The 14,801-nt window shown below is 43.2% G+C and overlaps 2 protein-coding genes across 2 annotated transcripts in view; both read left to right on the forward strand.

The window, feature by feature from the left end:
• The window catches only part of LOC306932308 (IQ motif and SEC7 domain-containing protein 2-like), a gene marked incomplete at its 5' end in the record, with an annotated part of 120,310 nt that extends 109,371 nt beyond the window's left edge, over positions 1–10,939 (forward strand). The window contains 8 exon segments of the mRNA XM_079514060.1: positions 1–8; positions 823–962; positions 1,679–1,804; positions 2,059–2,158; positions 3,545–3,706; positions 4,948–5,175; positions 7,716–7,765; positions 8,467–10,939. The exon segment at positions 1–8 is cut by the window's left edge and continues 159 nt beyond it. Coding sequence (XP_079370186.1) covers positions 1–8; positions 823–962; positions 1,679–1,804; positions 2,059–2,158; positions 3,545–3,706; positions 4,948–5,175; positions 7,716–7,765; positions 8,467–9,852 — 2,200 coding nt within the window. The 3' untranslated portion in view covers positions 9,853–10,939.
• The window catches only part of cables2b (Cdk5 and Abl enzyme substrate 2b), a 350,065-nt gene that overhangs the window by 266,631 nt on the left and 68,633 nt on the right, over positions 1–14,801 (forward strand). The gene's annotated exons all lie outside the window — the stretch shown is intronic.

A 14,801-nucleotide genomic window follows, 5' to 3' on the forward strand; every position in this document is an offset into this window, starting at 1 on the left:
CCTCCGTGGTTAGATGCAGACACATAGACATGAATGCACACACTCGCATCATTAACCAATAGTATAACATGATGATATGATATCTCTGTGTCTATGTGTCTATGTATTATACCAGTGTCAGTCTTTTATGTAGATTATGCGGTTGACACTCACTGACACTTTGCATGTTAAATTAATGTACAACACACTGACTTTTGTCTTTTGTGTGTTCATCTTTTTATTCTAGCACCTTAACTCATTTACTGCTATAATGGTTTCAGTCTGTAGTCCCTGCCACAGGAAGTTTTATTTAGAAGACCCCAAAATTCACCCCAATGAACCGGAAGCAAAATCGGCTAAGCTAATGTTGCCTACCGTCTTTTCGTAAGTCATCCGAAGTGTTTAGTAATGAGCCGCTAATCTGAGAAATTATTCAGAGAAAAAAGAGATTTAAGATTGCAGTTAACATGGCAGGGGACGAGGGGGAATCATTTCATTGACGGACCACAGCCGAGCCGAGCTTTACCTAGAGACGGAGACGCTGCTAGATGGCATCTTAGGTACTATGTGTAAATCCTTTTTTTTTGGACCTTGTAAAAAAAACTTTTGTTGTAGGCCTACATTTAGTTGTACTTTGTAGCAAAGAAGCTTTGCTCAAACTTTATTTTTTTCCTGCCTTGGTCTCCTTGTCGTCGTCCCCCTCTTCTTCCCTTTCTTTTGTCTTGGAAAAACGGCATGATGGGAATTATATGCACATTCACTCACTTTTTTAGTTGTAAAACTGTGATGTGACAATAAAGCTGATTGTGATTGTGATTGTGATCTGTCTGTGTGTGTCTCTAGGTGTTGATAATGGACAGGACATTCCCAGAGATCTACTGGTAGCTATCTATGGACGGATCCAAAAGTGGGAGTTAAGAACCAATGATGACCATGTGTCTCAGGTCCAGGCTGTAGAGAGGATGATCGTTGGCAAGAAACCTGTAAGAAGTTACATGACATGCATGACAACAACCAGTGGTGTAAAAAGTACTCACAATTTGTACTTAAGTAAAAGTATCAATACTGCAATATAGTTGCAAGTAAAAGTCCGGAATTCAAAATGTACTTGAGTAAAAGTATAACTATAAAGTTATATAACCCATTCTGGGCGGGAACCCCTTTTGGTGTTCTAACCCTTCTGGACGGGAACCCCTCTTGGGGTTCTGTACAGTATGTACAGTATTCAAAAATATTTGATGCTGGTATATAAATATTTGAAGTTTTTCAGAAAACTTAGGTCAGGTTTTCAAGGCATTTTAGTCTGGCCTCAGTCCAAAAATTTTGTACCAAAAGTGAAAGTAGTCATTATGCAGAATGTCAAGTTTTCAAATGTATACAAATCTTTTGAAAATAGCAGATTTATTATTATTATTTATTTTCAAATTGCCGAAATGAAGTGGTTAATGTATGTTTTGTAATAATAATCGAAATCTACAAATTAACTAAAGTTTTCAAATAAATTCGGATCCTAGATGTAGTGGAGTACAAGTAAAAGTATTAGAAATTGGAAATACTCCATGCAGAAGTAGCTCAAAATGTTACTGAAGTACAGTACTTGAGTAAATGTACTTAGTTACTTTCCACCACTGACAACAACCACTCCAGTGATTTGACAAAGTGCAGTCATTGCTCAGTTGTGTCGTAATCGTGTTTGCAGGTGTTGTCTCTGGCTCATCGGAGGCTGGTGTGTTGCTGTCAGCTTTTTGAGGTGCCTGACCCAAACCGGGCTCAGAGGAGTGGAGTTCACCAGAGAGAAGTCTTTCTGTTCAATGACCTACTTGTGGTAAGAAATCAACAGTGTGTGTGTGTGTGTGTGTGTGTGTGTGTGTGTGTGTGTGTGTGTGTGTGTGTGTGTGTGTGTGTGTGTGTGTGTGTGTGTGTGTGTGTGTGTGGTGTACGCGCGTGTGTGAGAGCTAAACTACTGTGGAGTTGTTGAGAATGCGCAAAATCACAATCACTTTCAATGTCTTACAATGTTATCTGTCTGACCAAGTGACCCTCTCTCTCTCTGTCTCTCTCTCTGTCTATCCTGATCAGGTGACGAAGATCTTTCAGAAGAAGAAGACTTCAGTCACTTACAGTTTCAGACAGTCCTTTCCTCTGGTGGAGATGCAGACTCACACCTTCAGCAACAACCGTTAGTAATGAATATGTCTGTCTGTCTGTCTGTCTGTCTGTCTGTCTGTCTGTCTGTCTGTCTGCCGTCCGTCCGTCCGTCCGTCCGTCCGTCGTATCTTATCCAAGTGTTTTAGTTTAGTGTCAGATAAATGTGTGGTATTTAATGCAGTTTGTGTGATGACTTGTGCGTGTGTCCGTGCGTGCATGTGTGCAGGCGAATGTCTTGGCAGAGTGTGTGATGACCGAGATGAGGACAGATTGTCCTATCTGACTCATCCACTCATTTACACATGGTGTGTTTGTGTAGGTGTTGTGCGTGCGTGCCTGTGTGATGCAGCAGTGTGTGTGTGTGTGTGTGTGTGTGTGTGTGTGTGTGTGTGTGTGTGTGTGTGTGTGTGTGTGTGTGTGTGTGTGTGTGTGTGTGTGTGTGTGTGTGTGTGTGTGTGTGTGTGTGTGTGTGTGTGTGTGTGTGCGCGTGTGTGCGTGCGTGCGTGCGTGCGCTTGTACGGTACGCATTATATGACTGTATGTGTAGGGATGGGAGGATATAACAATCTATCTTTTACCAGGATAAACTACTCAAGATTTGTTTTTTATCCAGGAGGACATTACTATTTATGATTACTTGAATTAAAGTAATGTTTGATGATTGTTGTTTTTTGCCTTCATTCAGCAGTCCTTGCTGTAGCTCTATCTATGTGAATGCTTGGACATGGGTATATTATTTGTAATGTTTTGTGATTCATTGTGATTCCCTGCTGGATGTTGGATCGATTCGGATACTGTCCCTGTTTCACTAAAAAGGATGTTCACAAAAATGTCTATGGAGAGATGAGCTGCGACCGCTTCCGTTCTCCCCACTGCGGCAGGGGGCTGAGTCAGCAGAAAGCAAAATGTCAAAGTTGAGAAGTTCATCTTGCGAGGAAGAGCAGCAAACCAGTCAGAAAGAAGCGCACTGTGCTCTGAAGCAGGGGTCGACTAGGCTCGACACCACAGAAATTGACAACTTTATTGAAGTAGTGAATATTAGTTGTAACGTTATAAATAGTTTTAGGTGTGAAATGTATCAAGATTGAGCAATCAAAATGTATAAAATGTTTACAAACAAGCATTGAGTATGTGCACTTCTCCTCCCAATCTTTGAGCTTCCTAGCCGAGCACATCTGCTGACTTTGATCCGCTCTGAACAACGGAAGCTGAAGCACAACTCGTGTACTCATAAAGATGTCACTAATACCTCGGCCATGCCCTTTTTTTTAAATAGCATTCTGCAAATATTCTCACTACGGACATTCACTTGCAGCTGCTGGTGTGAATTCAGCGTAAAGGGGTGTGGAGTGACCACACTTTATGTGACCCAAATTAAAATAAATCTAATATGACCACATCCTCCTGTCCCCTTTAGACTATCCTCATGGTATCCGACTCACAGCATCGAACCCAGGAGGAGAGAGGAAGGTTCTCATCGTGTTCACGGCCCCTAGCCTGCAGGACAGAGCTCGCTTCACCTCTGACCTCAGAGAGAGCATCTCTGAGGTGCAGGAGATGGAGAAATACCGCGTAGAATGTAAGTACTGTCCATTTATTAGTAAGAGTACCAGTATTTGTTGGGTTGGCAGTAATAGTTGTAGTGTTAGTAGTAGGGTAGTCTCTCAAGACAGACTAAAACAGGGGGTGCTGTTTTTCATTTATTGGCCGTTGGGATTCTCAGATTGGTAGTAGGCCTACAGTACTAGTAGGTTTAACGCATTAAAGCACATGAGTGAAAAATTTGTTTTTTTAAGGAACGAGTACTTATTGTGTTCTTTTTTTTCAAACTGCACTTCTACTCTTTACTCAAGTATATTTATGAACCGTTGAATGGTGAATCACATCAAGATGTGATTCACCATGTTAATGTTTTTTTTCAGACCTCCAGTTCTAGGAAACACAGAATGGGGGGACTTTTTTTAAATTATTTCCACACTAAGGTATATTAATGACATAGTAAAATGTTGAAAATGAGTGGAATGCCCCTTTAAGCTATTCAAAAATAGCAGATGTACAAGGCAAGCTCACAGCACCTAACTCACGTGCCACGCTGCGAGTTTGTAGATGTGCTATTTTAGAAATATCTTGGAAGATTTTAATATATATATTTCTCAATGGGTTCAAAGTATTTAAGAGGATACATCAAGTTGAGAACCAGGTCAACTGGAGACAGCGTTGTGAATGAGAGCGGGCAGGGCTACAATCGCCCCCCCCCCCCCCAGTGGTCCAAAAAGGCTTTTACTTTTGTACTTTTTTACTTTTACTTACTTAGGTTTCTCAAATTATCTTATATTATCTGATAAATTGTGCTTTTAATTGAGTACAGATTTCCAGTACTCTACCCACCCAGTAGTAATAGTAGTAATATAAGTGCTGTATAAGTGCTGGGGTGGTATATTAGTAGCAGTAGTATAAGTGCTAGTAGTTATGGTAGTAGTAATATAAGTGAGAGTAGCAGTAATAGTAGTAGTAGTAAAACATAATCACAAGGCTTGTCTTGTCCAGTCTTGTTTTTTTTATAAATAAGAGTTCAAAACATTCTCTTCCTCTTCCTCCCTCTCTCTACTTCCCTCCTCGGTCTTCTCTTCCTCCTCGCTCCCTTTCTCTCTCTCATGCTCTCTCTCATTCTCTCACTCATTCTCTCTCTCATTCTCTCTCTCATTCTCTCTCTCATTCTCTCACTCATTCTCTCTCTCATTCTCTCTCTCATTCTCACTCATTCTCTCTCTCATTCTCTCTCTCATTCTCTCTCATTCTCTCTCTCATTCCTCTCTCCAGCCGAGTTGGAAAAGCAGAAAGGAGTGATGCGTCCTGGCTTGTTATCAGGAGGAGGGACAACAGGAGGAGGAGGGTCTAATAGTGGTACTGCCCCTGATGGGGGCGGGGTCAAGGGCGAGACAATGAATGGTACCCTGGGAAGGCCATGCCTCGATGACACATACGCCTCTGTGGACGGACTCAAACGCACAGCACTCAGCTCCTCTCTGAGAGACCTCTCTGAGACAGGTACTGTGCACACAAACACACACACACACACACACACACACACACATGCGTGTGCACGCACGCATGCACGCGTGAACACACACACACGCGCACACACGTATGCACATACGCATGCATGTGCACACGCACACACAATAATAAAACTTCTTGGTTATTTCCCAGTACTCAAATAAAAGGGCAGATTAAATACAGATTCTTATTTGTTTCTTCTGGTTTGGGGCCTGCATTCAGAATACATTGTGAGCCTGTGGGACAATTCACAATTCAGCTGCAACTATCAAATTATATTCGTAGCAATTACTCTGCCAATACTTTTTTCAAATAATCATTTTTTTGATGAAGCACTTACATACTTTGGCAGAAAAGATCTACTTGATTTTTTTTAAATAATTGATTCAATCAATTTGTTTGTTAAATGTTGCAGCCCTGTTGGACTTGACAGTCCATTTGTGCCACAGCCTCCTTGGTAATGATCCTTGGATATTAATTGCATAATGTAAAAAGAAAATTGTACAATTTAAGTGTTGAAAAGCTGTGGACACCTTCAACAGTATTAAAATACTGGCTTTGACTTTGTCACCGGCCACTTGCATCCCTCACCATCTTCCTTGGCAGTCTCACTGAAGCACTTCTCTCCTATCAGTCTGTCTCCTTTGCCAAATGGAAATAGTGACCGTTTTACCACTTCTATTTCTAAACATGAATAAAAAAGAATCCTTCACAATCACAACAACAGTGCTGGTGTAACTAAGACATTAGCTTAGCGTAATTCTTGTGTGAATTACATTACCAAGGCGTTCCATGTTCCAGGTGATGCCCAAATATCCCGGATATTAGTGTAAATCAACCAGTGCTGTTAGGTGGTGTTGTTTTTTGTTCTGCCAGACTTCACATGCCCATAAGGAGATTCCCATTGTCCGCACAAATCAGCGTTGTTAAGCCACAAGGTAGAATGAGAGAGGGAAGGAGGAAGAGAGGGAGTGAGAGTGACAGAGCCTATTTCACGCACATGATAATCCAGGCAATGCTGGTAACCGAAACCCAACAAGCTGATCGATGTGTCACGAAGACTCAGAGGGAGGGAGAGTGGGAGAGAGAAAGAGCCTATTTTACCACCCTATATCTCGGGATTCCTGGCCAATGCTGGCAACTAAAACCTGAACATGCTGATTGACACATAGCTTCTGAGGCGCACAGTCAGCACAATAACCCCAGCAACGGCAGGCTATTTCTGTTGTGTTTTATAATAGACTTTCCTTCCAAAACCCTTGCCACGCCAATAAACCACGCTTTTTCCCCCCTTCTCATGCTTGCCTTGTGCCTCTGCACCTCACTCACCTGCTGGTCTGTGTCAAGGTCAATATTGGCTGACAGACAGACTTTTAGAGAGCTCTTGTAACCAATTAGAGAGTTCTAGAATAAGCAGCTGTGACATCAAATGAAAAAGCCTGTAGTCAATGAGAATGCATCGTGTAACGTGCTGTTAACGTTTTGCGGGCCCTGGTGGAGTCTTGCGCTCCAAGGAGTACACTTCTAGTTTAAATTAGAAGTGATGAAATACTGTCACGTTTTTTTCACTCAAGGAGGGTGGGGTGTCCAAGGCCGGGCCCCCGAAAAGTATTAATCCGGACCTGGGAGGTCGGGGTTCGATCCCCAGCCGGGTCATACCAAAGACTGTAAAAATGGGACCCAATGCCTCCCTGCTTGACACTCAGCATCAATGGGTTGGATTGGGGGGTCAAATCAACTAATCAAATGATTCCCGAGCACGGCACAGCTGCAGCTCACCGCTCCTTGGCTGCGGCTCACCGCTCCAAGAGATGCGTCAAATGCGTAAAACAAATTTCACTGCGGTAACGTGTGTGACAAATCGTACGACTTTGATTATTTGATTGTTTTTTAAAGGTTGTCGTTACATTTTTTTTTTTACAGTGAGTAAACCTATGTTTGAACTGTGTCCTCTCACAAAACAGCCAATGCCGTAATACAAATGTAATACACAGTAGCTACTAGTAAAGCTATCTAAAGTACTGATGTTAATGATAATGACAAACAGAGAAATGGTGCTTTGTCTCCCTCTAATGGTTAGCTATGGGAATTCCATATAAAAGTACTGCTAGTATGCAAGGAAGTTACCTTTAAGTTCACTTATAATAAATAATAGTGGTGAGCATTTGTTAGAAATACAAACTAAAATGAATGATACAAAATGAAGATTGCACGCACGCACGCACGCACACACACACACACACACACACACACACACACATATGCACACACACACACACACACACACACACGGACACAATTTTATATTTTATCAGAAATATAAAAATAAATATGTAATGTATTACATTCATTATACATGTTTAATAATGCTTAATTCTAAGACATTAGCATATGAATTAAGTGAATCAAACTGGAATGATTATTTTACCATTTTGAATGAAGATAAAAATCATCTGTCGAAGACACAGACGTTTCCTCTCTATCTATCCTCCATGGCCTTGTAACCGTGCCTCATTCTGATTGGCTAACAGGGAAGCGAGGTCGTAGGAACAGTGTGGGCTCATTGGACAGTACCATTGAAGTAAGTCATGGCGACAGGTTGTGATGTCACCACTGCATGGCATGGCTTTGTTTAGTTTTGAAACACTTTTTGTTGTTGTGTGCAATACATAATAACAACTTTCCATTAGTTTCAAGTTAGATCTATATATGCATGGAGTGTGAAGATAACATAAGCATGCACGATTGCGTGATTGCCTGTAAACCTAACCTTATCATCTGTTATTGTCTGCATGCATGTTGTTTTATGCCAGATTTATGCTTAGATGTGTGCTGTGACAGTATATAATTAAATTAAGCATAAATCTCGCTTGACTACTTTCACTTTGATTTCACCACCACTGCTCAACTAAACAGCTAACTTGCCGAGTTTTCACTTGTTCACCGATCACATACTGGTAAATTACCTCCAGCCACCAGTAAAATGCTGGTAAGTCTGTAGTAACTTTTTGCCGTTAGCTACTGTCCATTCATAGAATAAATGTAATTTGTTTGGCCAATGGCCAGTGGATGTTTTTTGGATTATTATCTAGACTAGAGTATATCTGTTACAAATAGATTATAGTACGGATTACAATTTCTCCCAAACAACCTTGAGGCTGTTTTTTTTAACTGGTTTTCTAAGGTCATTTATTTTACCAGAGCAAAGAAACATATTGACATCAATACTGTGTGTCTGCTCGTTGATATTTGAGCAACATGACCTCTCTTCCTCTTTGCCAGGGTTCCATCATTAGCAGCCCCAGGCCTCACCAGCAGCGTCCCCTGGCTGGTGGAGGTCATCCCTACTCCACCACCTCCACCTCTCCGTTGGCAGCATCAGCCTACCGGCCATACCGCCCTACTCAGAGCCCCGGTACGGGGGTGGGTGGTGGGCCGGGGCTCTGTCACAACCTGGGTGGGCCGGGGGGGTTACCCCCCAGCTCGCCCTCCCCCTCCACCATCCCCTCCGCCTCCCCCCTCCACCACCTCCACGGAGGGGGCGGGGGGAATTTCTTTGGCAGCCGGCGGGGCAAGGTGCCCGGTCCCCTGATGATGGTGTCGTCGCCTCCACCGCAGGGGGCGGGACCGGGTGGAGGGGGCGGGATCGGGGGACCACCGAGCCCGCTCATGATCGTCTCTCCGCCCCACTACCCAGCCCCGGCTCCGCCCATCCCCGTGGGCGCATCCCCCCACTCGCCCTGCCCCACCTCTCCCTCGGCCAACCATGGCACCGGCCAGTCGGACCCTGCCTCGGGGGCGGGGGTGCCTTCCTCCAAGCTGCAGGCGCTACACGCCCAGTACTGCCACAGCAACAGTGGAGCGGGAGCGGGTGGAGCCGGGGGAGGAGTGACGGGCGCCGGGGGGCAGCAGCCACAGAACGCCACCCCTCCCCCGCCCTACCACCACCACCACCAGCGCTACCACCACTACGCTCCCGCCCCGCTCCACCACGCCCTCTCCCACAGGGTTTCTGGCCCCAGGAGGCAGGGGCCGGGTGGCGGTGTCTCCCATACCCAGCTGATACAACAGCAGCAGCAGAGGGTCCAACACGGCCGATACGAACATGGGTTCACCAGCCCAGGGTTCACCAGCCCACCCCCTCTCTCCCCCCACTCACCCGTCCCTCCCTCCACCCCCATCCCGCCTGGCTCGCACGCACACTACCACTCCCACGCCACGGGGGTGCGGACACTGGGTGGCGGAGTGGGGATCGCAGGCACCAAGCTCCCGCTGACCATCTCGCACTCTCAGCCCCACCCAATCGCTCACGCACCGCACGCACACTCTCACAGCCACCACCACCACCACCCCGCCGTGCAACACACACACTCACACGGGCACGTGCACACACACTCCCCGCTCAGCCCCGTGCCCGCACCGTCATCCTCCGCCCCCCACTTTGTGTTCTCCACCCCTCCTCCTCTCCCGATGCCGTCGGCCCGTCTCGTCAGCCAGTACCCTCCTCCCCTCTCCTCCATTCCACCGCCGCCGCCCCACTCCCCCTTACCTCCCCCCCTACCCCAGACCCCGCTATCCCCGCACCCGCCAGGAGGGGTGATTGGAGGGTCCAGCCAGGGGGGCGGGGCCAAATCAAAGCCAGTCAGCCGGATAAGTACGGTGGTTTGAGGAGGCGGCGTCAGAGAGCAGTGTTACCTCGATACCCCATTATCCACCGGGGGGCAGTGGTGAGAGGCAACAGGAGGAGAGGACGAGGAGTAGGCGGTGGACAAATGCAAGTGTACCAACATGGTCGTGTGGCGAGGAGGAGGAGAGGAGGAAGAGCGGGAGGAATGAGGAATTTGCTCAGCCTGTGTTACTTTCACATCCAGTTTCCTCGTAAGTAGACTGGCGGTGGATGTCGAGAGACAAGCTCAGGCTGGGTCCTGTCTTAATCCCTACATGGGTGTACACTGTAAAATCCTGACTGTTAATTTAACTGTGGAGTGCACAAACTCTCTGAGTTACAAGTGGATGAATTAACACTGAGGATTTTACCGTTTATTGTTAACAAGGAAAGCTGCCATAACATCAGGATCTCAAACCATCCAGCTAAAGAATTGAAGTCTTCTTTCCATTCCTTAAAGGTTATACTAGTCTCATGTTACCTCTCAGCCTAGTGTCCTTCTGAGGATTTTTAACAGGTGACTCAAAATTCACTTCCTGATGCAGCAGGATCGGCCATATTTGTAGTTCTTTATTGCTGTCCAACTTGGCCATATACCTGTTGAAGGAAAGACTACAACAAGCATGGATTCCTTTGTATCGAGCAGCGATGAGTTATAGTGGTGCAAATCAGAATGGTGAGTCATTGTACTGTAAAGGGTCATAATGGTTCCGGGACCATTTGATAAGGGAAACAGTGCCTGAGAATTTGAAACACTGGAGTTAGCTCTCTGAGCTAATGCTATGGACATACAGTATGTACACTATCTACGGTGTCCCTAAAGGGACATTTCAGGGTTTTAAGAAAAATATAATATGATTTTTCACAAGTTGTTTGCATTAACATGGTGTGGTTTATGTGTCTTAGATTAGACATGCATGACCAGTGAGATGATTGAATGTGTCAATGCATCTGTGGTCAGTGTCTTATTATACAGGGTCTTTTGGTCAGATTTAAAGTCCGCCCATCCAGAATTGACAATTCATTAAAAAAAAGGACTACATTCACAAATTATTGAAGAACTTGTATTTTCTCATTTCCTAACCCACTCTGAATACAAGCATTGACAAATAAACAGCCTCAAATCACATTTAACTGCCAGTAGTTTAACTCTATAACTCTGTGATAAAATGTCCTTATAATTGAAGGAATGGGTATTTAACTTGTAGTGAGTACACTACTGACACACCATAGTGTGTCTACACTCTACAGGGTGCTCTTCACTGCAATAATCATTTGGAGGCTTTAAAAAAATGAAATGGTTAGTAGGGTTATCAGTGTTTCCTGTTGTAGAAATCTGATATAGAAATATAGTTATAATCAAGTTGTATTCAGAATTTGTAAAAACAATGTGGATTATACCACACCCTTTATAACTCCCCTTATATGGCTCTGTGTCTAGTAGAAGTAAAAGATGAGCCCATATTTGTCACTTTGACTACAGTATATTTCCTGGTACATGGCTATGTATGTGCTCTTTAACTGTCTATAGTTTGCAGAGGAAGATTAAGCTGCAGGGTGCCAAACAGGGTGAATTCAGTAAAATGCAGTCTTTTAAGTTCTGTATTTGTATGCCTTATAGGCTGTGAACTACAGTACTTGCAACAAGACAAACTGGTGGCAACCTTTACTTGAGGCCAAAGTTAGAATTAGGAAAATATGAATCCAATTGGGTGCAACGTGCAACAATTTAATCTAATTGTAAGAGTTTTGCTCTAGTCTATGGGGTAACAACTTGATATTGCCAAACAGCCTTGAAGGGGATTAAGGTTTATATTATTATTTTTGTCTTCATTTACAGTAGATAGGAGAGAGTGGAGAGACATTAAACAGAGGACAAGAGAGGGGACACGTGAGATGATGGGAGTCGCATTCAAACTTGCATACTTGCAGAGAATGTGGTTAGTGCACTAACTGACTGTGCAAGCCAGCATCCCCACAATTGCAATCTTCTAATTCAATATTATTGATATTATTGATAGAATAGAGAGGCTTGAAATATCTTTAAAAGAAAGGTGGTTAACATAACCACAATGAGACCGTACTGCGTCATAAACATAGAATGCACCTACAGAAAACCAGTCTCTGCTACATGTGCCTAAAAAACACATTTAGTGCAAATAATGGGATGGCTCTTGCCTAGCAGACTAGTTCAGAACTAAATATTTATCTGCAAATAAGACGAAACCTGTTCAGCCCACATTCCCTGCTCTTTCCACTGATGACACAGAAGTGGGGAAAGGGATGGGATCAAAGGATCAGCTGAGAATAAACTGTATTTGCTTATTTCACAAAGGATATTGATGTATGGCTTTTTATCATCACCTTGCAACATAATTATTACCAACTTAGAGATCACAAATGCAAAAAAAAAAGAAAGAAGAACATTTCTCTTCAAACAGTTGATTTTCTACATTATGGTTTCATTTTTTCACAGTGAGTTAAGCTGATTATATGTTTTGTTATCTCTTTCTGTCTCTCTGTTTGAACTCTGGTTGTTAAATGAATGCTAACAAAACATTAGTTTCTTGTGAGACTCTGTGATTGCTCCTGACCTGCTGTAGGCTCTCTGCTACTTGTATAGTCTGCTGTATTTTTGATGGGAGCATCAACAGGCCTTCTCTGAGGTTCAACCTGCTTGGATAAACTAAAGCATACTCCTGATATTGATATTGTTGTGACAACTGCTTCTACTAACCTTATAAACTACTCTTTGGGCTGTGTATAGTTTTTCCGTTGTTTTTTGCTTTTCTGTATTCTTAATTTGTTATGTGCTTGGGTATGGGGTGATTATATGAATTTGGTTTACTTTGCACAATGGAAATACTAGAATTCTCTTAATTTGTAACGTGTTTTACTCTACCGAGAAGGTTTTCTGTGACTAACAAGTTGTTCTAATAATTTTTTGATATGGACTTTTAATAGAGTCATCTACAGTATGCACGAATACACACCTCTGAATCGCAGTCACAGAGTCAGTAAAGATGTTTTATCGATAAAGTTTTGTGGTCTTTGCACACAGAGGTGATTGAGGGATCTTTCTGCTTCCAGTGCCTCTATGTTGGCCCACACACACACAAACATGCAAATACACTCATGTATGCTTGTGCGATGAAGCACACATACACACACGCATGCACGCCAACATTTAATGCACAGATGGTACAGTACAACACACTAACCCAAACTTACACACGCACATCAGTCCGGCACTACAACTACTTTAAATCCAAAACTAACCTGACTTCAGAGAGATCAGGACAAAGCCACTTCTGGAAAGATGCAAAGCACCCCCAAACATTCCATTCATTCCTTTTGAATGAGAGTAAGAATTTGGAAAGTCCCTTGTAAAGGTGAGACACAAGCCTCCTCTGATCCATCTTAACCACTTAAGCCCTAATGAAGAAAAAAGAAAGCAAGAAATAGCAAACGCAATGCACCAATTCTCCTTGGTAACAGTGCCCCTGCCTCTTTGTGACTCTGTCTCTGACATGGAATGAAATACACTGTACAATCCTGAGTGTTAACCTTACAGGTCCATTAGGTTACATTTGTACAAATTAACACTTACGATTTTACTGAACTCATGAACATTTTAATTATTTGATCCAAACCAATTGAGCACTTGGGGGTATATTCAGATTTCAAGGGAACTATACAGTATTTGAATAGACTATATTTTTTATTGCCCTGGTCTGCGCTCCAGTATCGGTTTGCATGTGGTATTATTAACATTATCTGCACTGAATGAAGCTGTATTATAAAAAAAAACATGAATGTACATAACCATCATTATGAATAATAATAATATGACTACTCAACTTTGGAATGGGCTGTTGTTTAAAAGCTGGCTTTACACTTTGGGAGCACAACAAATCCGTTTTTCAACCCTTTAAAGACCCATGTCTGGTGGTTTTATTGTTCACTGGACATGCAGCATTCTGGGGTCAGAAGAAGTTAAAAATGAGATTTTTTTCCCCCCTTGTTCGCTCCTGTATAAATGCTGTAATGTATGTATGCACCTATAGAAGAGAAAATAGGCTGATCTGAGATCTGCTTTATGAAGACAAAGGAGCCTACACTTCCTGTTTATATTGTAGAGCAAAGAGAGACTGGAATAGTCCATGTAAAATGTACCAGTACAGTGTCAAATATGACGTGTCAACAGAGACATTATTTTAAAAATTATGTATGGAGAACTTTTAACCATGTATATACAGATATATCACTTGTACTTTTTGTTTTTGAAATTGCAGAGATGAAAAAGTTGAAATATTTATTGCCCTTAACATATATAAAAAAACATGTTCATGTTGTTGGAAATGCATTGAGTATTTATTTTCATTATTTTTTTCCGGACCACAATTTAATCTAATGTCACTCCATCTTATCCGTAGTCGGGTCACGGGGGTTTCAGCAGAGAGCTCCAGACTTCCCTTTCCTAAGCAACATTACTCTTGGGGAAATCCTGAGGTGTTCCCAGGCCAGTTTGGAGATGTAATACCCCCATCTGATCCTTGGTCTGCCAGGAGGTCTCCTCCCAGTGGGAGGTGCAGTGATGACCTCGTTAGGGAGACCCTCGGGGGGCATCGGTACTAGATGTCCGAACCAGCTAAGCTGGCTCCTTTCCAAGTGAAGGAGCAGTCCGTCTCTCACGGGTGACTGAACGTTTCACCCTATCTCTAAGGGAGATGCTAGCCACCTTGCTAGAAAACTCATTTTGACCACTTGTATTCAGCCTTATTGTTTCGGTCATGACCCACGCTTGACTCACACATCACACAGATATAAATAGTTCAGTATTCAGTATTCTGTGCTCATTTGGTGCCGGGTGTATAAGTAACATGTGATTTTACATTACTTACTACATACATTTTCTCGGAATGTCTGACAATTTGGTGATGCACAAGCC

This window comes from Electrona antarctica (assembly GCF_951216825.1).
Source record: "Electrona antarctica genome assembly, chromosome: 2".
NCBI lineage: Eukaryota > Metazoa > Chordata > Actinopteri > Myctophiformes > Myctophidae > Electrona > Electrona antarctica.